The 24,330-nt window shown below is 40.3% G+C and overlaps 2 protein-coding genes and 5 non-coding genes across 8 annotated transcripts; all 7 read left to right on the top strand.

Annotated features, from left to right (window-relative positions):
• The first annotated feature begins 5,291 nt into the window (after window positions 1-5,291).
• On the top strand, window positions 5,292-8,160 carry rpl13a (ribosomal protein L13a). Its single transcript, XM_062523649.1, has 7 exons — window positions 5,292-5,374; window positions 6,205-6,277; window positions 6,567-6,632; window positions 7,071-7,172; window positions 7,418-7,503; window positions 7,689-7,748; window positions 7,914-8,160. The coding sequence occupies exons 1-7, from the start codon at window positions 5,354-5,356 to the stop codon at window positions 8,121-8,123; spliced, it is 618 nt and encodes a 205-aa protein (XP_062379633.1). The 5' UTR covers window positions 5,292-5,353; the 3' UTR covers window positions 8,124-8,160.
• Window positions 6,050-6,131, top strand: LOC134068261 (small nucleolar RNA Z195/SNORD33/SNORD32 family). Its single transcript, XR_009936641.1, has one exon. It is a non-coding gene; the product is annotated as a small nucleolar RNA Z195/SNORD33/SNORD32 family (small nucleolar RNA).
• LOC134068263 (small nucleolar RNA Z195/SNORD33/SNORD32 family) lies at window positions 6,423-6,498 on the top strand. The gene has a single exon (XR_009936643.1). It is a non-coding gene; the product is annotated as a small nucleolar RNA Z195/SNORD33/SNORD32 family (small nucleolar RNA).
• On the top strand, window positions 6,735-6,810 carry LOC134068262 (small nucleolar RNA Z195/SNORD33/SNORD32 family). Its single transcript, XR_009936642.1, has one exon. It is a non-coding gene; the product is annotated as a small nucleolar RNA Z195/SNORD33/SNORD32 family (small nucleolar RNA).
• Window positions 7,255-7,326, top strand: LOC134068265 (small nucleolar RNA SNORD50). The gene has a single exon (XR_009936645.1). It is a non-coding gene; the product is annotated as a small nucleolar RNA SNORD50 (small nucleolar RNA).
• LOC134068264 (small nucleolar RNA SNORD34) lies at window positions 7,543-7,625 on the top strand. Its single transcript, XR_009936644.1, has one exon. It is a non-coding gene; the product is annotated as a small nucleolar RNA SNORD34 (small nucleolar RNA).
• Window positions 8,161-8,724: 564 nt separating the features above from the next.
• LOC134068113 (heterogeneous nuclear ribonucleoprotein R) lies at window positions 8,725-22,446 on the top strand. 2 transcript variants are annotated; one of them, XM_062523648.1, is made up of 12 exons: window positions 8,725-8,863; window positions 9,998-10,155; window positions 10,493-10,611; window positions 10,702-10,809; window positions 10,923-11,036; window positions 11,478-11,654; window positions 11,822-11,957; window positions 12,256-12,461; window positions 13,173-13,322; window positions 13,785-13,906; window positions 16,050-16,585; window positions 18,255-22,446. In XM_062523648.1, exons 2-12 carry the CDS (start codon window positions 10,002-10,004, stop codon window positions 18,284-18,286), a joined length of 1,854 nt encoding a protein of 617 aa, XP_062379632.1. In that variant the 5' UTR covers window positions 8,725-8,863; window positions 9,998-10,001; the 3' UTR covers window positions 18,287-22,446. The 2 variants fall into 2 exon arrangements, with proteins under 2 accessions (XP_062379632.1, XP_062379631.1); XM_062523647.1 differs by lacking the exon at window positions 18,255-22,446 and having other exon boundaries at window positions 16,050-17,475.
• Window positions 22,447-24,330: the final 1,884 nt, after the last annotated feature.

Here is a 24,330-nt window from a genome sequence, read left to right as displayed (position 1 = left end):
ATTATCTTACACTATGCATTTTCCCCATCAAATAATCCATCCAATCACACTGTTGATGGTTTAACACTAAGCCTAGGCCTAGTGTAAAAAAAAATGCCAAACACCATCATAAAGTCTAGGCTATAAGGTAAATAGGCCTAGTCCTACTTTTAATGTTTTTGTGGCAATGGTGTTTACTCCAAATAAAAGCAATGCCTGATACTATTATTCCTAAAAATTATATGGAGCCTTTCATTTGGGCACCAAGTCCTGTTCCACCTTGTACCCACCTTGATGTCCCACCAGAACGTTTCAGTGGTGGGCCTATGCTAAGTTAAACCGTACATTTTTACAATTTGTATTGGTTAAAAAAATAATTTGCTGATTTGTCGTTTACCGGTTTTTTGAAATCCAAAAGTATCGAAATTGGTATCGGTTTTTTTTTTTTTTTTTTTTTTTTCTTGTGGGCTCTATCTGTTTTTTTTTATTTTTTTTTTTATTAGTAATTCTGCATGTACAGTACACATGGCTCAAACTTATACATACGAAATCCATGTACAATATTATAGGTGCAATAAACATTCAGAACAAACAAAACAAGAAAGGAAAAAAAAACACAAATACATACTAGGGCTTGGAAAGTAAATCAGATTCTGTTACTCTGTTCCAGAGTTGCATAGCATTCTTAGAATTCATAACTTTCAGGGCTTTTGAGTAAGAAAGGAAATGATTGTGAAACCCACTAAAAGTGGGCTTCACTTTTAAATATTTACATTTATGTATAAAAAATTTACACAGGATGACAATTACATTGACCAGGAGATCATCATTATCATTGATCATAGAGAGTCCGTATATAATGTCATTTGAGTCAAAGCTACTTAACATACAACATTTAGGAAGAAGCCAGTTATGAAGATCAAGCCACAAAGACTCAACATGAATACAGTGGACAAACAGGTGTTCAACAGTTTCTAGCTCATCACAAAACACACAATTATCAGTCTCTATCCCAAAGCGTCTTTGGATAAATTCGTTGGAGGGGTATATACCATTCAAAGTTTTAAAATGTAACTCTTTGGCTTTAGGGATTATTGGATACTTCAAGTATTTGGTTCGCAAGACCTGTATACGATGCTTTGTGAAAAAATTTGAAATGGAGTTTCTATATGTTAACATAGGATAAGAAAGGCTATTAAATATTTCTCTTAGAGATTTGTTGGGGAACCTAGACTCCTTAAAGGCACAACCTCCAACAGAGAGTTGTGGTAGGGAGGGGCAAATAGTAGGATCTGATATAATCCCTCTTATCAATCCTAAAATGGAATCAGGAATGGCATCAAATACAGTTTGATACGTAACAATGTTGCATGTTAACCCATACTTCAAACAAAAGCTTGTGTACGATAAAAGACAACCATTGGAGTCAATTAAGTGCAGGACTGACCAGATGCCTTTATCTAACCAGTCCTTGATGTATAGAGACGACTTTTTTGTAGTAATGTATCTGTTGTTCCAGATCGGCGTGTTGTGAGGGGTAAAATTATGATTGTACAGAATTTTCCAGTACAGAACAACTTGCTGATGGAAGAGGGATAATTTGAGGGGCAGGTTCTGAATACTGGAGTCACATCTTAGGAAGAAATCTATACCAGCTAATTTCCTGAATATTTCATGTGGGATATGATACCAGAAGCTAGTACTGTTGTTTAAGAATGATTTTAACCACTTGATTTTTAAAGTTCCATTTATTGAGTCAAAATCAATGGCTTGTAACCCTCCATCTCTGACCTCTTTTGTGATTTCTGATCTTTTAATGTAGTGAACTCTTTTTCTCCATATGTAATCAAAGTTGATTTGATTAATTCTTTTAATGGCTCTCTTAGATATAGTCATTGAATATGCTGGATATATGCACCTTGATATGCTCTCCATTTTTGTCAGAAAGATTCTACCTAGTAAACTTATGTCTCTTAGTAACCATGAATTCAGCTTAGCCTGGCAATCCTTGGTTATCTTCCACACATTCATATTCTCTCTGTCAGTTGGGTCACTCGAAATATGTATGCCTAAATATTTAACTGAAGATTTTATGGGGATATTGTAGGCTTCTGTTAGATTACATTGATGGATAGGCATTAACTCACATTTATTTAAATTCAGTTTCAAGCCAGAAGCTTTAGAGAAAGACTGGATAGCCTCCAAAATTTTGGGAGTCTCAGCTAGACGCTTCATAAAAATAGTTGTATCATCAGCTAACTGGCTAATCAAAACTGGCAATCCCAAAACATCAAGCGGGGCAATATTGGAATTTTTAACAAGAATGGAAAGCATCTCTGTTGCTATTATGAAAAGAGAGGGAGAGATAGGACAGCCTTGTTTGATTCCACGTCCGATAGAAAAACGAGGTGAAGTACCCCTTGGTAAGGAGATGGAGCAATTAGTATTGTCATACAGGGAAGCTATAATATTTATAAATTTATCACCAAAGCCTAATAGGCTTAAGCACTGAAAAATGAAGGGATGTTCAATAGAGTCAAAGGCCTTAAAAAAATCAAGAAACAACATGAAGCCCTCATCCTCTATCAAATGTTTGTAGTCTAGGAGATCAAGTACCAAGCGAATGTTATTGTGAATAGATCTACCCTTCATAAAACCAGATTGGGAGTCACTTATAATGTTGTGCAGTTTCTTTTTTAATCTGTTAGCATAAACAAGTGTAATTAGTTTATAGTCAGTGTTTAATAAAGTAATTGGTCTCCAATTATCTAGCAGTTTGGGGTCTTTGCCATGTTTGGGAATTAAAGTTATAATACCCTGTTTCATGGTAGAGGGAAATGTCATATTATCAGTTGCTTCTTTTATCATGAGAAGGAAAGGGCCCTTCAGTGCATCCCAGAAGTGCTTATAAAAGTTGGCTGTCAGACCATCCATTCCAGGAGATTTGTTTAAAGATAAACCTTCCACAGCTTTTTCAATTTCTTCAATAGACAAGTCAGAGTCACACAATTCTGCAAAATCATGTTCTACACGAGGAATAAGATGCTGGATATTTCTGAAGAAACAATCGGCATCTGCTTGAGAATATGCAGATGAATATAAATTCTGGTAGAAAGAAACCACCTCTTTTGCAATCACAGCTGGGTCTGTATTTTCCTCTCCATCTATGAGTAAGGATGTTATTGAATTTTTTTCTTGTCTTCTTTTTTCTAGCTGGCAAAAATAGGATGTACTTTTCTCCCCTTCTTCTATCCACTTTGCTCTGGATCTAACATAGGCCCCTTCTGCCTTTCTTAGATATATTTCATCAAGTTTAGACGACAAGGTATGTAGTGTTTGTTTATCCTCCTCGGTGGGAGACAACATTTGGCAGAGCACGTTTATTTCTTTGATTAAATTCATTTCTGTTGACTTGTTGTCTCTGTTCACTTGTTTCCCATAGGTAATACAAAATTCTCTTATTTTGAATTTAGTGAATTCCCATTTAGAAATATAAGATTGTATGGAGTCATCTGACATAACTTGTGCAATAATGGCTTTAACGCCATCATTAAACGCTTGGTACTTTAGCAGACTACAATTAAATTTCCAATAACCCTTATTACAGTAGTTGACATTAGTGGGTTTGACAATCAATGTAATAGCTGCGTGATCTGTGAGTGGAGCAGCTGAAATACAGCAATCTGAAATGGTGTCAAGCATAGAGAGTGAGACCAGCCAGAAATCGATTCTTGATTTTATAGTATGGTTTGGCTTAAACCAGGAATATTGCTTGGTGTTTGGATATCTGTGTCGCCATGGATCTAAAAGATTATATGAACGACAAATCTCTGACAGAAGAGAGTTATGAGAGTGGTTTTGAGATTTTGGAGGGTATCTATCAAGGTGTTCATTAAAGACCATGTTAAAGTCTCCACCCATAACAATAGTAGCTGTTGGATAAGAGAGTTTAAAATGTGTAATAGTGTCAGAAATGTCAGAAATCATCTGTCTATTTTGAGTAAGGTTATTGAAACCATAAACATTGACAAGAATGTTGTAGTGTCCGTTGATATCCAACACACATACTAACCAATGACCAGAATTGCTAGATTTAGACTTTACTACTTTCCCTGGAGCTTTGTGGAACAAAACTGCCACACCAGCAGCCCTTGAGGAGCCATGATCATACAAAATTTTGTCACCCCATTGACTGGTCCAGAATTTTTCATCATCTTTAGTTGAATGAGTTTCCTGTAATAAAATGAAGTTAGCTTTTTCGCCCTTACAAAATAAAAAAAATAGATTTTCTCTTAGTAATGTCTCTTAAGCCCCTAGCATTGAGTGAAATACAGTTAAATGAACAAAACATAGAAAAACTAGCAACTGCTAGTGAGTTCAAATGAGTCCAAAAGTGAACAAAGAATTAAGAGAAGCTTAATTCCAAAAGGAGGGATCATTGTCCCGTTACTTAAGTGATTCAAAATGAGAACCATCCAACCCATTTTTACTTTTTTTTTTCTTTTAAAGAGAACTAGGGTCGTATTCAAGAAAACCTTGCCTATGCATTTTTTTTTTTTTTAAGGCCTAAGTAATTTTAACTCCATCTATATAGCCATCGCCACCTTTGAAGTATGCCCGTTTTCCAGCCTCTCTGGCTGAAGCTATCTTTGGCCACAGCGCGTCTCGTGAATCCCGGTCAGGTTTGCAAAGGTGTTAAGCGAAAAAGTTGACACTATTGGTTCCCAACTGCAACAGAACTCTATTATGCTAACGACAATAACCAGAGCAGTTGAATTCAACGCAGCTGAGATTAAAGATTGCAAAGATCACATTAAAGCTACTGATAAGGAGATGTCCGAAATGAAGAAAAACAATGTTGATCTACAACAGCGTGTTCTGGAGCTTGATCGCTATAAACGTCGGTGGAATCTTAAGATCAAAGGGATGAAAGAAGTTGACAATGAGGACACACGTGCTAAGGTCCTTGGCTTGCTGGTGAGGATTTTTCCATCGTGGTCTTCGAACATCAACCACATCGTCGACTCTGTCCATCGCCTTGGCAAACGTGAGAAGGACAGATCAAGACAGATCATCATTCAGTTCACCCAGAGGTTTCATCGTGATAGAGTTTGGAAGGTGACCAAGGATTGCGAAGTCTGTCGGAAGGAGGAGATCAACTTTATGGAAATTGGTATCGGTCAGGCACGTAGTTTGCTAGGTCTCTCAGTTGTGCTGATAGTAGTCACTGGGTGGCAGTGGTGGCAGTAGATGAGCTCAACATCAGCACAGTTCTTCAACGAGGAAGAAGTCGTCACTTCCCGTACAGCTGAGACTCCGCCCTCGCCCCTGTCCTTTTCACTGGGCCAACCCGCCTGTCTTTCTTTTCGACATCATGGCGGACCGGTTCAATAAGGTGTGTTGAACTCGTGAAATGTAAACGCTTAAATGTACTATTATATGTACCATGAATGTGTATCCGCAGAGCTAAATCCGTTACCCATCATATTTTATGGCTTCTGAATGTGTTCCAGCAATGTAACTTAAAGAATATAGGTCATTTTATTGAAACCATGACATGCTCCGCAGCCCACGTTTACGTTACTGGGAACATGCAGTGTAGAGGCTAATGTTAGCGTTATTCCTGAACCACTCACCTGCATTGCTAAGTTTAATGTCGACGATGTTTGGTTGTGTATGCTGGATCCGGATGCATTTCGTCGTCTTTAATGATTCTTCATACGGATGGATGTAGGAGTATAAAATATTAGTGTCTGTCTAGCCAACTAACGCTACCTAGCTCCTACGTTACCCTATCGCAGTATTTAACTACACATGCTCCGTGAGTAAATCTCACCTTGTCCTCGTTATAAACTCAATACTAAGACCCGATTCCTCATTCGATGTTAAGTGGAAATATCAGTGAGTATCTGAATTCTGTATATTATTCTAATGTATGAGGATCCTTGAGTACAGGCTACTGCTAAGAAACTGCGCAGCGCTAAATTGACGCTAACTAAAGTGACCCAACTTTATATCGGCTAATGCGAGGATGTAACTTTTGAAGTTATCCGTGTTGACTCCTGCTTGTTTTGTCAATGATGAATATTCTCACTCGAGTATTCGAGTTTAACGACCATGAGAGTACAACATGCACTCCCATCTGAGACATCAAGCGCAGTGATTACTTAACTGTGTTGGCACTTGGCGTACATTGAGTCCTCACTTATTTCTCTCTTTCCCAAGGTTCTGCTTATCGATGGCAGAGGCCATCTCCTTGGTCGACTTTCTGCCATTGTGGCGAAGCAGGTCTTGATGGGTGAGTACAAATGTGTTTAATACTAATGAAACGCTCATGCCACTTAATGTGTCCAATGGCTTGTTTCTCTTGATGTAAGTTGATGGCTAAATAAATGTATGTAAAATTATATTTATTTTAGCCATCATTGAGCAAGTGCCATACTGCTGTCAGTGATGCCTTTACCCATCTTGTTTGAATGAACTATGATAAAACTCACATGCACTACCATCTGAGACAGTTGTATTCTTTAGGCAAGTTGTGATCCAAATGCTGAACATGTTCATCATAGTGTTTATTTTGCTTACAGGCCACAAAGTTGTGATTGTGAGATGTGAGGGAATCAACATCTCTGGAAACTTTTACCGCAACAAATGTAAGTAGAATGGTCTTTATCCTATTGAGAGGTGATCATTTGTTCTATATTAGCCCTCAGTGGGCAAAGTGCACAGTGCAAAACTTTGTATTCTTGGATGCTGCTGTCAGTGATGCCTTTACCCATCTTGTTTGAGTTTACCATGATAAGACTCACATGCACTACCATCTGAGACAGCAGTATTCTTTCAGTAGTTTCTTTTAGAGGAATGAGTTGCCTAGTGTTCTCTGTAGTTTTTTCAGAAGTGTTTAAAGACTATTCTATTCCCCATGTGCTTCATTGTTTTTATTGTTACTGTTATGTTTAAAGTGCCTTTTATCAAGATTTTTATTTATGTAGTCTTGACATAATGTAAGTCACCTTGGATAAAAGCATCTGCCAAATACCATGATCATAAATGTGCAGCAAATGTTGATGGTGTTTTTGTTCTCGTAACAGTGAAGTACTTGGCCTTCCTGCGCAAGAGGATGAACACCAACCCCTCTAGGGGCCCATACCACTTCAGAGCTCCAAGCAGGATCTTCTGGAGGACTGTCAGAGGTGATGTTCTATGCATCTTACTGGGAAAGGGATAAGGAAACCAACCTACAGCTCTACTTCATTAAAGCGTGTGACCCTCCCCATGCTATGATGTACCTTTATCCCGAACCTGACTGTTCTGATGAGACATCCTTACGGATCTGACTACTGAGCTTGGCTGGAGTGTTGGTCTTATCATACATGTGAAACTTGGTTGCTCACTTGCCCACTACACACTTAATTTGACCTGCCCACTTGATTGACAGGTATGCTTCCTCACAAGACCAAGAGAGGACAGGCTGCTCTTGACAGGCTAAAGGTGTTTGACGGGATTCCCCCTCCTTATGACAAGGCAAGTTACTATTTTGTTTGTGTTGAATTGGATCATGAGATCTGTCAATGATGTTCTTCCTTACTAACCCTAACCTACCTTGTTTGAGAACATATGAGAACGTACAAGTATCTGAGACAAATGCACATTATTCCTTTGTTGGGGAAGGCATTCATGGGGTACTAACAGTTAATTTATGTCAACAGAGGCAGCGTATGGTGGTCCCAGCCGCTCTCAAAATTGTGCGTCTGAAGCCTACTCGTAAGGTAAGTCGTGTAGCATACTTGGTAATGTGCCGGCTCTCTAAGGAAGATGAATGATGGATTTGTTCATTTGTGTGGACATGCTTAATGGGGCTGTTGGTATTGCATGTGACTTTCATTGTACATTAAAACACTAGATTTTAAATGCTTTGTTTTGGTTCATTGCAGTTTGCTGTCCTTGGACGCCTGGCGCATGAGGTTGGCTGGAAGTACCAGGCAATCACTAGCACGCTGGAGGAGAAGAGGAAAGCCAAGGCCAAGCTTCACTATGCTAAGAAGAAGACTCTGGTCAAGCTGACCAAGCAGGCAGAGAAGAACGTTGAGGGCAGGATTGCTCAGTACACAGATGTTCTGAAACAGTATGGTGTCCTTGTGTGAGGGTTCAACGGACAACAATAAATGTTTATTAAAATAACTGCTGACTAGTATTTTTGTTAAGCCACTTTTTTTGTGTCAGTACTGTAAATATAGGTTGTAGGTCAGGTGGTCAAAAACGTAGTGTATGCACTTTCACTTGTAATAGCTCTTTGGCATTCAATGAGGTTGAGCTCACTGTAATGAATACCTGTTCATCTTAAATTGGCATGATTAACTCTGAGGTTAATGGTCTTTCAAGCATCTGATATTAAGAGTATGCGAGTATGTGAAGATGCAGAGTATGCCCATCAGTTACAATTTGTTGTCTGAGAATTGAATTTAAATGCTTAGGAATTCCAAGTGTTGTGCATTTGGAGTCCTTGCTGTATGTGACTCCAGTGGGACTTAGTGCCTACATACATAAATTCGTAACCGCAATGTTTCTTGGATTTTTTTCAATTTTAAGTCCATGGAACGCATGCATATTAATACAAGCCCTCATTGCTTTGGAGGCCAGGAACTAAATGAGCCTAGTGCTTATGATACGCCGAGTCCCTGTGTATCACGGTAGGAAACCCCGTATCAACAGCGTGCGCGTACCCTGACGCTGGGGTCGCGTTGACCGCGAGAATCGGGTACGAGCAGCGCCGTCTGGAATCTTGCAGGAATCATTTGTCAAATATTTTGCAAATTGATAAAGTATTGCAATTTGATAGAGGGAAGCGGGGTATTTACCGAACAGGCCCTCCTTCAGAAGTGTGGTAAGTAGGTAATCATGTTTGCTAGTTGCCAATTTTTGTCTATCTAGACCTAGCCAGACCTAGCTCAAGGTTTGAACAAGTAGCTAGCAGCTACATTCAGTTTAGGCCGCATTTAATTAATGGGACGACGAATAAAGGTTGTGCTACCTCCTTTTTCTGGTCTTTGTCTCTTACATGGCATGTTCCACTCGTGCATTGTTGTAAAGGATGGCTTCAGAGATGATGTAGGAGCACACAAATCGCTAGCTTACTAGCCGAAGAGGGGGGCGGAACGGTCTGTGTTTGCTAGTTTGAAACATTCGAGACATTCGTGGACTGTCTGGGCAGGCGCGTTTTGTTAGCTGTTGTCACTTTCAGACGTCAGTATGTTGAAGGCAAGCGAACAGTCGCGCTTCTACTAAACTCAAATTATACATATACGCCATATATATTATAAAACTTAGTTATAGTTGCATGATCGGCAACGTCAAGAGTATGACGTCTAAACATGAAATGCTCCATTTAGTTGACCACTTACCTTACTATCCTAGCTGATTTTCAAGGGTCTTCAGAATATTAACAAAGAAACCTTGTTAGAAAGGAGAGTTTTGGAGGTAGCAAATCAAAATACAAGTCAATCTATGAAGAGGAGCCATCAGAGAATGCTCTGTTTGTGTGGATAATTTGATCAGCAACAAGCACTACAGAATAATAATGTAATGCTCAAGTCTCATTTGCGCATGGCATAGGTTTAACAGTGAAAATGAAGAAACTTGAGGCTGTACGAGGTTTTCATGTGTTTTAACTTGTTTCTCTATCTTTATTTCTTCTACAAGTAAACACGGTGTTGATGTGTTTGGAAATTGATAGGCTTCATACTATTTCTGAAGGGTTAGATTGACAGGACATACAAAACACTGAAATGGTCATTAATATTGACTGGGCTGGATCGAGTGGAAACACCCAACCATGGGGTATGCTATGGGTTTTTCTAGTTCGGATAGTGACATTTATTATTCTAGAATACAGTGAAGCATTTTACGGTATGTGTTATTTGAAAACAACAGTGGAAGGCACTAGGCACAAGGTGCTGATTTGCTTGAAAGGTCATGAACTCGAATGTGTACAGTAAGTTTTGCAAATATTGGGCTTCAGGAGCATGGCTGCCGAGGTGAACGGCAACTCGACTCCGGTCAAGGAGGATGAGGAGCCAATGGACATCACTGTAGCACACACAGAGAATTACCAGACACTCATTGACGCAGGACTCCCCCAGAAAGTAGCAGCGAGTCTTGACAATATCTTTCAAACAGGTAAGTCTTCACCTGGTTTGTATGTCCCCTCCATTAAACCCTAGCTGTATTCTACTAGTTATATTTCATATGCACTAGATAGTAGTTTACACCCTCCTTTCGTCATCTCGAGAGATGCATTATGGATTTGGAACTGGGCAGTGGTATCAGTTCGCTGGACTGCAGGAGTTGTAGTGTCATGGAAAGGAGTTGGCATACACTCTGCTCCACTGAGCACCACATTGCATGTCAGTAACTCTCAGAGGAGTGCCACTAGACACTCAGCCATGGAATGCTGTCCCTGTTTACATGTGCAGTTATTAATAGATGACCGGTGGCGGTTGTGGATGTGTTCTAGGACTGGTGGCATACGCTGACCTGGACGAACGGGCCATTGATGCTCTGAGGGAGTTCAATGAGGAAGGAGCCCTGGCGGTCCTCCAGCAGTTTAAAGAGAGCGATCTGTCGCATGTGCAGGTTAGTGTGGCCAGTATTTAGTGCAGAGTTTGTGTTCTAGGGGGTCTTGAGCCAAACTGTTGATTTGAGCATCATTATCCTCTGTTGCAGAATAAGAGTGCGTTTTTGTGTGGTGTGATGAAAACCTACAGACAGCGAGAAAAGCAGGGCAGCAAAGTCCAAGAATCTACAAAAGGCCCAGATGAAGCCAAAATTAAGGTGAGGCTGTCAAGGCCTTTGGTACAAATAAATGTTAGGCTATGATGCTAAGGACTTGGTAAGTGCTCTCTATGTGCATGTGTATAAATAAACTTGTGTTTTTTCCCTTGAAGGCTCTCCTAGAGAGAACAGGATACACATTGGATGTTACCACAGGTCAAAGGAAGTACGGAGGTCCACCACCAGATGAGGTGTACACTGGGTCCCAGCCTGCAGTTGGCACAGAGGTAAGAGTTCTCTGTCTCATTCAGGAATTGAAGGGAATATTTTCTTGTCAGCACTAAGTCCGTTGCATAAGTAGCGACCTGATTTTGGTGCATTTGGTGCACCTTACAGAAACTGTAGAATGTTGTGATCTGTGCAGGAGAAGAAATAGTTCTTATGTAGGTTAAGTATTGATAAGTAACATTTTGTGTGACTGAGCACTGTAATGTTTTAGGTTTTGATCAGGTGTTGAATAAATGTGAGTCAGTATGATGACATTTTAATTTGAATGAAATGAGAAAACACTTAGTGATTCAGTCATCTGTTGTGTCTGACATTTCCTCACCGACTAAACATTCCCACACAGTTTCAGTATTTTTTTGCTAGTCATATGGTGAATTTGGAATTGTTCACATGGATTGATATTTCATTACTTCTTTAAAAGCATGGTTGTCTTGTCACAGGTATTTGTTGGGAAGATTCCCAGGGATTTGTATGAGGATGAGCTGGTTCCACTCTTTGAGAAAGCTGGCGCCATCTGGGATCTGCGCTTGATGATGGACCCGCTCTCTGGTCAGAACCGAGGATATGCCTTCATCACGTTTTGCAATAAAGATGCTGCACTGGAGGCGGTAAAGTTGGTAAGATCAGTTAACCGATGACAAATGGGGTGAATCGAAACCTCATTATTCACTCACTCATTATACAGATTGTGGTTGTATCTGTTTGCCATATCGCTTATCTCACAGCCGCTGTTTGGCTTTCATGTGAAGAACTAAAAAAAGCTTCTTTGTTTTGTTTTGTCTAGTGCGATAATTATGAAATCCGGTCGGGTAAATATCTTGGTGTTTGCATCTCTGTTGCAAACAATCGGTTGTTTGTTGGGTCAATCCCCAAGAACAAGACCAGAGAAAGCATTTTGGAAGATTTCAGCAAAGTAACAGGTCAGCGAACGGTTTTGGTAATATCCTGAAGACATTTTTTCAATAATTATTGAAATCCAGTCATACCCATGCCTCCCTTTATCATAAAAGTGTTTATAGTGCATGCAAAGGTAGACAAAACAGATACACACAGTCATCTTATTTATGTTCTAACCATAAATATTATTTTTTGTAGCAGTTGAATCATTTGGTTTTTTTTAAAAACAAATAAACCTGGTTTAAGCCTTTCATCACTAACGAGGCTTCTTCGAACTCCTTGAACTTTTGCCTTGTGTGTGATTCCCCCTGTGTCCACCAGAGGGCCTCACTGAGGTGATCCTTTACCATCAGCCAGATGACAAGAAAAAGAATCGAGGTTTCTGCTTCCTTGAGTATGAGGACCATAAATCTGCAGCTCAGGCCAGGCGCAGGCTCATGAGTGGGAAAGTGAAGGTCTGGGGCAACCCAGTCACTGTAGAGTGGGCTGACCCAGTGGAGGAGCCTGACCCAGATATCATGGCAAAGGTTAGATTCACCTATTTACAAACTAAATACACCCCAGACATCACTGATGAGCTGTATGTTCCCTCGTGCACACAGCAAATGCTTTCTCATTCAGTTGATTTTGAGAAACTGTCTCTTGGTTTATTGGTAATATATTTCTCTCTCGCTGCATTTATTTACCTGTGTATACTTTCACTAGCAACATACATACAACTATAGCAGGAACTGTCCCCCTGGAAGAGCATTTACAAAAACATTTACAGCCACATAATGTAATATTCTATGTCTAATGCTTGTCTATGTCTAATGCTTTTCACATGGTTGAACAAATTTGACTTTTACAATGTTGGACAAATAACATAAGCTTGGTTTTGCAGATATATTGCTTACTGATACTATTGTTTCAGATTAGTATGTTTTTACTTGACTGCACATCTTTGTAGCCATTTGCTATGTATGTAGGTACAATATGTCAAGAAATGTATTTGAATCGGTCAGAAACATAGCTAGAATTTGTTTGAGTTTTGGTGCTAAAGCCTATGAAGACTCTAATGGGCATCTAGCACATGGTACTAAATGGGCTTTCATAGATAGATGTATTTTAAAGTAATATGAGTTGATACATTTCAGATAGTTAGCGGAATTAGATTTAGATCAGAAATTCTCTCAGAAATGTATGGAAATTGTGCTTCAGTAGGTAGTTCATAGGGGCTATGCTCTGGTGTTTGTCAGGTGAAGGTGCTATTTGTCAGGAACCTTGCCACGCCAGTGACAGAAGAGCTCCTTGAGACCACATTCTCCCAGTTTGGGAAGCTGGAGCGAGTGAAGAAGCTGAAGGATTATGCCTTTGTTCACTTTGAAGACAGGGATGCTGCTGTCAAGGTGAGAAATGGTTAAAGTCTATATCAGACATGATGTCCATAATAGGAGTCAAGTAACATTACATTGGGTGGAGTATCGTGATATTTTGCAACTGGTCTGATTGGTTTTAACCATTAGTTGCTATTAACCCAAACTATAAAGTCCCCACTGTGCTCATTGTCCGATAAAGAATTTTTACACATTCATTGTGAAGAACTTTGCCTCTCTTCATCTGCCTTCCATCATAAGATGTCTACTTCTTTTTTAACCCAAAAGTAATCTACAGGAGTCATTGTCATCCACTCAAAGACTGTACTAACAGTAGAATGTATGCAGAAGGCCTGCATGTAGCTAATTTCAGCAGTGACATTCAAATGTATTTCAAATGATACTGTAGGTATGACCTTGACTGTCACACGGTGCAGATATCAGCGTTGTTTACCCTATGATGATTTATCAGATTATCTTGTGTGTTGTATTCAGGCCATGCGGGAGATGAATGGGAAAGAGCTGGAGGGTGAGGAGATTGAAATTGTTCTCGCCAAGCCTCCTGATAAGAAGAGGAAAGAGAGGCAAGCACAGCGACAGACCACCAGGCCGACGGGGTGAGTTAAAAGATTTGGGGATATATTCCTTATCAGGTAAACGGAATGAACCCACACCTTTTTTGGCTGTAATGGCCTCAAGTAGGGATGCAACGGTTTTCAATAATTTATTGAACCGTTCGGTTTGGCCTGTTCGGTTCAATAGACTCACCTAAACCGCAATATTTCGGTATACGCGACATTAAACTTTTTATTTAATACAAGGTTATTGCGCGCGCGTAGCCTGGGAGCGATAGAGAGGAGTGCTTAGGACCCGGGGGATGCGTTTTCTCTGACTGTTCAGCTTGCCTCTCGTCAACCTTGCAACAACCAATCAGAATTTTACTGAATTTCCCAAGAGCCAATAAGCGCGTTGAAATGCAAATGAAGGAGTCATGTGAGAAAAAACAAACTTTACCGGCGGCTGCATGATCATGGCGACATTTGAAGTAGCCCACGAACAAGGCAAAAAGACCGTCAGTAAACAAAGCACAGTGTGCATTGCAAGCACTGCTTCACAACGATCACCTAATAAAGGTAACACATCCAACATGTCGGCCCACTTGCGCCTTCATCACCCGGCTGTAACCTTAAGTGGAGCAGCACGGAGAGTTAGTTTGCCACCGAAAACCCAACCATCCATTGCTGCAGCCTTTCGACAACAATATTCCTATAATTCCCAAAGACATAACGAATACGACGGCGTATTAGGGCCACGTACTTTGTAAAGACGCAAATTTGCCACTTTAGAAGGTCGAAAATTTGCCACATTATAAAGTCTGTGTGTAACAGTGTAACCGGTGGTTTCTGCCCTGCGTTGATTGCTCGCTAGAGTAGCCTAAGAAAGCGTGACGCCGACACAGCTGAGTGTATTCTCTTTTTGATAGTTTACTGGAAAATATTGTAGGGATGGGAGGTTATAGGAGATGGGGAGGCTGACATGTCATTCCAAACTCGGGTCATTTATTTTCCTGACGTTGTACATGCTAGGCTACGGCAGCGGGAGGTGTCCACTCGAAAAACAATAAACTCACTGCTAAATCAGCCAATCGCTCGTCCACTCGTCAATCACACAACTCTCTCGCACACACACGCACACACACGCACACACACACACACACACACGACAGGAGACACAGGGGAAACAGACACTTTGTGAAGTGGCAAATTTGCCACTTTCTTCTCGGAATATTGCCCCCCCCCCCTGACAACAGGTTGCAATAATGTTCATTTCATTGTTCTAATATTTTTAATGCTGCACTGCACTTTTGTCTATGTTTACATTTTTTACGTTCATAAAAGAGGACAGGGCAGGCACTCCCAAATCAAATATCCATTTGAAACTACACATAATACTACCTCACCAATTATTTTGAGAAGATTTTCAGAATTGTTCACTACTTTTTTGAGGGTGTATAACAGTTAAGTATTTTCTTTAAATGTGTGAAGAACAGTGAGTTTATTAAATAAATAACTACACATTACTTTATGCTGCACTGCACTATGGATAACATTGCCTGTTTATGACAGAAGGCAATGATGGTGTTCTTTTCTTTTAATACATTTTTGTGATTCTGCTTCATCTGTGTCAGGCTATGCATTTAATATTTTCTCTGCAAGTGTAAGTAGAAGCACATTGTTGATTTGAAATAGAAAAGGCAAATATAGCCTCCTGTATGCTAGAGCCAAGATAATATTGATATATTGAAACCGAACCGTTACCGTGGCCCAAAAACCGTGATACAAACCGAACCGTGGCAAAACTGTACCGTTGCATCCCTAGCCTCAAGTAATAAATTATAGTTCAACACATGATTTTTTTTTTTGGTTATCTACGACGACACCAAAGCACAAATTCACTTTAATAAGGACCTCAGTAACCTTTTCATTTTAGAAAGATCCTGTAACTAATGCAATGAGCCATTGCTCCCTCCATAGTGTCATAATAATTAATATTTTTTCCAATCCAAACACTGCATTTTTAACTTAATTTTGTAAATTTAGCCATTTTGGAACCACAATTCCCAAAGAATTGACCAAGGCAGTTATTGTCAAGATACATTTGAACAATTCAAGGTGCACAGTATGAACCAGATGAATTAGTAAGGCCCCCTAAATTGTTTTGCAGTTGATGTATTGCCTGTTGTGCGTGTTCTGTTGTCAGGTACGATGATTATTACTACTACCCTCCACCACGCATGCCCCCTCCAATGCGTGGGCGGGGCCGTGGAGGCCGAGGCAACTATGCTTACCCACCTGATTACTACGGTTATGACGACTACTATGACGACTACTATGGTTATGATTACCATGACTACCGAGGCGGCTATGAGGACCCCTATTACGGCTACGATGACGGCTATGTGGTAAGGGGGAGGGGCGGCCGGGGGAACCGAGGGGCCCCACCTCCACCCCGGGGCCGCGGGGCCCCGCCTCCACGAGGCCGAGGGGGCTACGGCCAGCGAGGGGCTCCCATGGGCGTGTCAAGGGGGAGCCGCGGAGGCCGAGGGGGTCCCCTGCCCCAGCAGAGGGGCCGTGGACCTCGAGGGACCAGGGGGAACCGTGGGGGCAACGTGGGTGGCAAGCGGAAGGCAGACGGCTACAACCAGCCCGACTCCAAACGCCGGCAGACCGCCCACCAGAACTGGGGCTCCCAACCCATCGCTCAGCAACCCCTGCAACAAGGTGGCGACTATTCTGGTAACTATGGTTACAATAATGACAACCAGGAGTTTTACCAAGATTCTTACGGGCAACAATGGAAGTAGCAGATTGGCAAAGCTAAAGGAGTTTTAAAAGGAGATTAGGAACATCGATTGATTGGCTTTCAACCCTTCATCCTTTACAATCAAATTATAGGACTAAGGAAAATTCTCATTCTTTACAAAATTGGCTTTAACATACTTTCTGAAATATGTATTTGTTGCACCATGACTATGGGGATAAATGTACATACACAAGCTTTCCTTATATGTTTTAATCCTTCTTTTTGTTTTTGCTTGTGGTTACTTGGGACATCTCTGGTTTTAAATTCATGAAAACGCTTCTTTCCTTTTAAGACGTTTGATTTATATTTTGTTGGTTTGTGTTTTTTTAAGCCAACATCCGACATTTTTAAAAGGTGGACTTTCATTGAGAAAAACAAAGCAAATCAAGAGCATCCCAATCATGAAGTCCTTTCACAAAAGTGACTGTCCACCGTCCCCCTCCCCCCACTACCTTGGACTTTTTTATTTTAGATTTCTACTAGGTCATCATAGGAATCTGCTTGTATATAAAGGCTTTTAAGTGAGAATTTTATTTACAGTTGTGTTGCAGAACGAAAAAAAAAAGTATCCGCAGACTACAGGAAGAACCAGGTTTTCTTCTTGTTCTGGGATGGCAGCGCTTAAATTGTATGTTTAGCATTTGTAGAACTAGGCTATATGTGTTTTTTCTAAAACTGTTTCGAGCAATTTCAAGCATTTCTCTCTCAAATTTGCCCTTTTAGACAATGGGTCTGGCTTACTAGCCAAGGCAGTTTGTTCTTTGATGTGCTTGTATTTATAACTTGTTCTTGTTACATTTCAATAAAACGCAATCATACATCATTCAATTATCAACTATTTCAAAAATTCAGTTTTGTTATGCCATATCTTGATTTGACCAATTGTGACACCAAGAACTATCTCAACAGCGTGAGTAATCCATTATTATCAAGGTCATGAAAATGCCATTTTTTAAGATGAGATGCCAAGGCCAATTTTCATTTGGTCGCATATATGAAAATCACCATGTTATTTGTGGATGAGAAAGGATAATTGGAGACATTGTGTGCTTGAATGGATACAGTTTTTTAGTAGTAGAGGATATAACCCTTTGCTTTCCAGTCATTACTCCTTCTACTATTTTCATGTTAGAAATCAGCCAGATTTATTATTAGTTTTTGTTCTGTTTGTTGGACAAATGCCCCCTATCACTATGACACCCGAAGCCTCCCGAATGTGCCAGTTTACACTTCTACTTTTGCTTTAAAAGCAATTTAAGATCTTATCTTTGTCCACTGAATTTGAAATCTTTATCTCCATACACCCAAACTTCTGGTAACCAAAGGGTTAAACGTAATTAGCAAAACAAGGCTCTCTTTTGCGCTTCATTCTGTGGACATAAGAGCAACAGGGGGCTCCTCAAGCCAATCCAAACCAATCACACTCTCTATGCCACTCTCTGCCAGAGCTCTATCCTATTCACTCCTTGCTGCTTCCCATAGTTCTGTTCATTCCTGTCTGTACATTTTGGTTTCAGCTCTATTTTCTCCCTTGTTTGGAACTTAACGGTTCTTTTTGTTTTGCTTTTGTTTAAGTTTCTCCTTTTATTCCGAATCACCCAGGTGAAGACGCGAGAGCAGCAGCGCGTGCGTGAGGAACACACCTGTTCTCGGCTGTGTTCTTCTCCCTCTCCCAAATCAAGGGTGAGCCTGGTTTACCTCTTCACCGCTAAACTGGAGCTACTCTCACTGTGTCCGACCTGAATGGTTTTGCTCAGTAAAATAAAGCTCAGCTAAATGAACCGCTACTTAGTGGCTACTGAGGCAGTTAATGCTGGTAATTTAATGCAGATGTCGCCTGACTTGACAAAAAGTCGTGTGGTGTGATGTTTGGCCAGAGACTTCGAAAGAAATGCGTTTTTGTTTTACCAGCCACGTGTAATATAATGCAGTTGAATCACTGTTTGGACAGCTAGTCATATTTTCATAGATAAAATATCAATATACTGTCTGTTGTTTTTTTTCTAGCAGCCTGATAAAAACAAATTAGGATTGCCGCCACCTTGTCTTGTAGTCACACTGAAAAGAATGGTCATGTTAGCTTTCAAACTCACCATGTATGAGTTGCTTTTTAATTGATTTCTCAAAATCAGCAGTGGACCCTCACAAATTGTGAATCAATTGTATATTATATGGAAGCTTTTTCCTCCAAAAAAAAAAGAGTGACCTTTACTGAGCAAAACAGGGAGACTACCCCTTTCCCCAAATGTGTCACAAACACACTGTCCTGCCATGGGTACCCAAAAGGTTCTGGTGGCCAGCACACCTATGAACACAGCTATGTTGATTGAATTGGTTCTGGACTGAAACATGACAATGTTTCACCTGGAGCAGTATGAATACTGATAAATATATGGATTTCAAAATTGGCCTTACTAGGATCTGTCAAAGTGCAATGTGGTAACAGTTTGTCGTCCGCAGTAGTCAGAACATTGGAATTGGGACTACCATGGCTTCTCTGCCATAATGTCAAGATACCAAGTTAAACTCTCAGAGATAATTGAAGAACTTTGTTGGGGGAAAAAATGGCTGTTTATTTGACCCGGGGGAAAAATCTCTCAGAATTCCTCTCGGCCATTATTACTTCCAATTGGCACCTGCTCGCACAAAGAACTGTCCTCATTTCTTTTTCTTTACAGAATCCTCAACATGTGTTTTGTTAAGAGGTCAGAATCTTCAAAACATGTTGCAATCATGTAGCACTTGCCTTACACTTATTAAGAAATTGTTAGTGATTTGTTTTTTGTATAACTGGTTTGGGTATGCATAGCCTTTGAAGTACTGAATTACTCAATTTGTGTAAAAATTGCACAGATAGTCTTGAGGGGGTCTCCAGCAAATTGTGGAAAGTCTTTGAGATCAGAGAATACGCGTACTCTTGACTGGAACCAATCTTGCACAATAGCCCTTGATTTCTGATTGGATCTGATTGTAATCCACACTCACAAGCAAGAGTGACATTTCAGCTTTGTTCCTGCATTTCCCCCCACAGAATCCTCAAAAAGTTACATATCGTTCTGTCTAATCTGGTTCACATTGATGAGAATGTGATATCCACATTTTTGTGTCTGAGGAGATTCTAATAAGATGACATATTTAGGTCACTCTTCTCAGGACAAGGGCAAACATGTATTTTCACTTAAATTGATGACATGATATTGTGTCATGGTATACTGTACTGGAAAGGCGTAGATCTTCTGTTTTCTACAGGCGCTGTAATATATTAAGGGTTTGTGTACAATGCATCACACCAGACAAAGATGTCAGTCCACTTGTTTGAATGTATGTATTAATATACTGTATTTGAAAGAATTTGTGAGTTTTTGCATCTGTCTAATCATCTATTGGATTTTCTGAACTTGTGAATATTTCTCCGTGCAAACATTTTCTGAAATGAAATCCAACTAATGTCTGCAGGAATATGATCACCTGTCACAAGTGAGCAAATTTGTCCCTCTCCTATCCTGGCCTCATAAATGACACGACAACAAACAAAGGAAAATCAAACAAACTCCCTCACATTTTCAATCTCCAATCAGAGCCATTGATCTGTAAACAGTGTAAAAGTGAACAGACAACAGCAAGTAAAGAAATGTGCTTCATTTCAGATGCCATTCAGGGAAAATAAAGCGGTGTAAGTATGGCATTCTTGGGATTTAACTCCTTGCTTTTGTCACCTGACTTATCTATTAGGACTCGTGCGTGAGGTGGCCCCCGGCAGAGTCTTACGTCACGCCGTGGACTCGCCTGTTGGGGCCGCACGGAAGACACGGACATCAGGACAGTTCTTTGGTAAGGAAGTCCTTTTGCAGAAAAAAAAGAAAGAAAGAAAAGAAAAAAAGTTGCACTGTTCTCTCCCTTGTGTTCCTGCCTCCCCCTCACCAATTCCCCCACCCTGCTTTTCCATTAACACCCTCTGTGATCCAGATGAAAAGAATAAGGAATGTTGTCCGCCGCCAGGAAATCCCAGGAGGGCATTGAGCCGGCCTCAGATTTGATTTGGGGTAAGAGGAAAAGAGAGGCAAATAACTCCATTGTACCTCTGTTCTCAGTGGCACAAGGAGCATGTTGAAATTGATCAAATCTCTGCATACTGCGTTAACGCTTGCTGCGTGTGAGCTTGGGCATAGGGAGAGTTTTTGCGGAGAGGGGTGGGGTTGGTGGCTAAGCTTTTCACCGGCTTTCTGGCTGTGGCACACAGACTGACAGGCACCTGCCAGAGTGCTATGCTTGTGAAGAGAGCTTAGGGAAGTGATTGGCCAAACCGCAGCAGTACAGTCGCTCAATAAAAAGCCGACAAAAAGGGCAGACTCAAATACTTTGATTGACAGCCATGGATCAGCCTTTTCCTACTTCTCTCCCCTTTTCATCCTGTATTCTTCTAGTCACATGCCAATGACTTCTCGTATTTGAACTTTTCTCCCGCTGTACCGTATTAATGACGATAGTCTTCTCAAAAAAAGGAAATAATTCCTTTTTCATTTGCCCTATTTCTCTGAGTGACGAGTGGACGCATTACTCCTCTCCTGCTTCAGATCATTTGCGTTAAAGCTCTTACGCTTGCTTATCAGATTGGCACATTCCTTTCGCTATTCGCTGTTAACTGGTTGTGGATTACAGACGATTCACAACTTTATTCACCAGCTTTGCATATCCTCGACTGAGTTAATGAAATCTCAGTCATAGATTAGCAATCTAGGCCAGTGCTTTTCTAAATCCGGAAGTAAGAGGAGATGTAGGGCAACATCATTATGGATTATTCTCCACTACGTATGTGTATAGTAAAACATTTTTAAATTGTTGGTAGATCGTAGGTAGTGTTGTCCTAACCCCAGGATTATCCTCTATTATGCTCATATAGAGATTGGATTACACACCCGAAGTTGCACCACAGTGGAGTACTTAACGTTTATGATATACCACAGTGATGTAAATTCCAATGATCATTTTATTTGGCAGGCACTAACAGTTTGGGATGCACAATATTGGATTTCGACCAATAATCAATATGCCAATATTTTGGCCAATTGCTGACACTGATATATGCAAAAGGAAAACAAAATTATGGGTCTCTCGTGCTGGAATTAACATGGAGTTGTGATGGACGATATGCACAGTTCTGGAAAAAAATAAGAGACCTTCGAATAAGTTGATGGCCATATTCAAATTTGCAATTGTCCCCTAATTTTAAATATTACCATCAACTCATTCAAATGTCACTCAGCAACCGTAGGATGACATCAGAAAAATGAGACGTGGTCTCTTTTTCCAGAGCTGTAGGCATAAAACTTTCAATCTCATTAATTTTACCCAAAATTACATTTTCAAATACAAGATGAACACATTATTGGCACAACCCTTATAGGTTGTGCCAATACTAGTCTTGCCAATTCACCTGCCAATACCAATAATACAATTCTTAAGATCTTATCTGCCAATACCGACAAAGATCCTTCATTACTATCCGCTTTAACCCTCTCTGATACCGATACTCTGCTGATAGAATCATGCATCCCCAGTAACAGTAGGTTTCTCTCTTTAATCTTTAGTAATAAATGCAGGTATTACTTTAACTGAACATGCAGTGCTTTAAAATCAAAAACACAATTAGCAATACATTACATCTTGTGCTCTTGCCTGGCAATTCTGTACTGCTGTCAGTAGTCTACACTTATGCAGTTGCGCCATATTAACAAAATATGTTTTCAACCTCCAACCTGTAATTCATACTCAATAAAGTTTTTTATGAACAATGCATTTGTGTGTTGGGCTTGCTTTCTTTATGGTTACATTTTGATTTGCTCTACGGTCAAAAGTTTGGGGTCAGAAATTTCCATTCCACTCCATTATAGACAGAATACAGAAACTGAGATCAGTTGCATTGTTTTGTTTGTTTGTTTTTTAATCAGGGCAGCATTTTTCAGATTACATCATGTGTTTACTTAATTGCAAAAGGTTTTTTTTTCTCAGTTAACATCAAAATGAAATCAGTGTAGAATGTGCCTTTGTAACATTGTATGAATGGTTACTGATAATGGGCATCGTAGATATTGCGTTAAAGATCAGACATTTCTTTCTACAACAGTCAAGAACCCTTTTGCAACTGATCTCAGCTGGTATTCTGCCTGTAATGAAGTGGAATGGACATTTCTTAGTGACCCCAAACTTTTGACTGATGGTGTACTGTATGTGTTTGAATAATCAACTGAACTGTAAAATGTGTACTGTAAATGCTCCAATTGTTCTTAGCATTCATTCCCAAAGGAATCCATACCCCCGCTTTGGGCAAAATAATTGTCTGGCACTGATCTTGGTGCGTTTCTTATTAAATTCTGGAATGTGATACATTTTTACTTGCATATTACAGAGCCCAGAAGAGTCCGCATAACATTCCTGGAGCGTTTATGTGATTGAAGACTATTTGAGTGTAGAGCCCTACCCGGCAGTTGCCTCTGTAAAATATCACTCGCAGTGATTTTGAAACTGTGTGGCTGTGATGTTTCTCCTCTCCACTTTGATATGTCCTCAGCAGCTTCATGCCCTTGCTGGATGCAGTCACTTGAGGGCACTGTAGCCTCTTCCCTCTTCTCTTCCCTGTGCCTTAAGTACATCAGCGATCCCTCTGCCCGCCGCTAATCAAGCTGTGGTCCAACCTGTCCTGTGGCTCCGAGGTAATAAATATTGTTAACTGCAGTTGTCATAATGGAAAAGCTTGTGCTGTGTCAGTTTACAACTTGGTGAAATGTGGGCGTAATGCAAAAGACGTGTAATAACTCATGAATAGGGAGCCAGTAATTGCGTCTCACAAATGACTGTACCGTGGGTGTGCCAAAACGGAGCTGTTAATTTGCCATTATCTTGACGTATGGGAATTGATCTGCTCTCAGATACAGAGCATTACCGGTGACATGGTTTTGTGCACACAAAGTCTGACTTTGCCAATCTTTAATGTGTGTATTTCAGGTAGACACATGAAGCCAGGTTATCCGAACTCGCATTGCTTCTTGAAGATCAAGGTTAGTTCCCAGGTCACCAGAGTCATTCCAGTCAGTGAAAAGTGCTGGACTGAATGCACTCCCTGCAAGGACAAATGACATTTAAATGCAGAGAAAATCTATAAGTCCCATCTATTATTCAAGATGTTCCCATGAATGTTCCACACTAAGTGACAGCAGATTGAAAACCATACAGAATATACCTACCAGTCAGAATTCATTGTAGTGCAAATGAATATGGTGTTCAAGGACACTAGCATTGTTAACTGATCCATACTGTCTCTACATTTTAATGGTCAGTGTGCTTCAATCAAATCGCTGAGTTGAACAAAAAGTTTGTATATGAACAAAGGCATTCATGGATTCTTGTCTTGTGTGTTGGACTAAATGCATATGCTTAAAATATCTGTGTGGCAAGGGATTAGATGTTCCGTCATGTTCTCGGTTCTGTTTTTTTTGGAGAACCAGACAGAACAGAGCTCAGAACTGCCCTGAAGGATTTGCAAATCTTAACTAGGATCGTCTACTTAGACATAAAAGCAGAGCCTGCCTGCGATGCTGCTGAGTGCCCGGAAAAAGGACTCCTGATGAGCATATGCACAACTATGCTTGTGCATAATGTTTTTTTTTTTCTCGTTCACTCC

The sequence above is a fragment of the Sardina pilchardus genome, chromosome 20, assembly GCF_963854185.1.
Source record: "Sardina pilchardus chromosome 20, fSarPil1.1, whole genome shotgun sequence".
NCBI lineage: Eukaryota > Metazoa > Chordata > Actinopteri > Clupeiformes > Clupeidae > Sardina > Sardina pilchardus.
Note: the sequence above shows the minus strand (reverse complement) of the source record. Positions and strands in the feature narration are given on the sequence as shown.

Excerpts from the sequence above, each read along its gene's own strand:
- rpl13a (XM_062523649.1), top strand. The coding sequence starts at position 5,354 with ATGGCGGACCGGTTCAATAAG. Across the intron at positions 6,278-6,566 it reads GGCGAAGCAGGTCTTGATGG|GCCACAAAGTTGTGATTGTG; the intron begins GTGAGTACAAAT and ends TTTTGCTTACAG. Across the intron at positions 7,173-7,417 it reads CTTCTGGAGGACTGTCAGAG|GTATGCTTCCTCACAAGACC; the intron begins GTGATGTTCTAT and ends CTTGATTGACAG.
- LOC134068113 (XM_062523647.1), top strand. The coding sequence starts at position 10,002 with ATGGCTGCCGAGGTGAACGGCAACTCGACTCCGGTCAAGGAGGATGAG. Across the intron at positions 10,156-10,492 it reads TGACAATATCTTTCAAACAG|GACTGGTGGCATACGCTGAC; the intron begins GTAAGTCTTCAC and ends GATGTGTTCTAG. Across the intron at positions 11,655-11,821 it reads CACTGGAGGCGGTAAAGTTG|TGCGATAATTATGAAATCCG; the intron begins GTAAGATCAGTT and ends TGTTTTGTCTAG.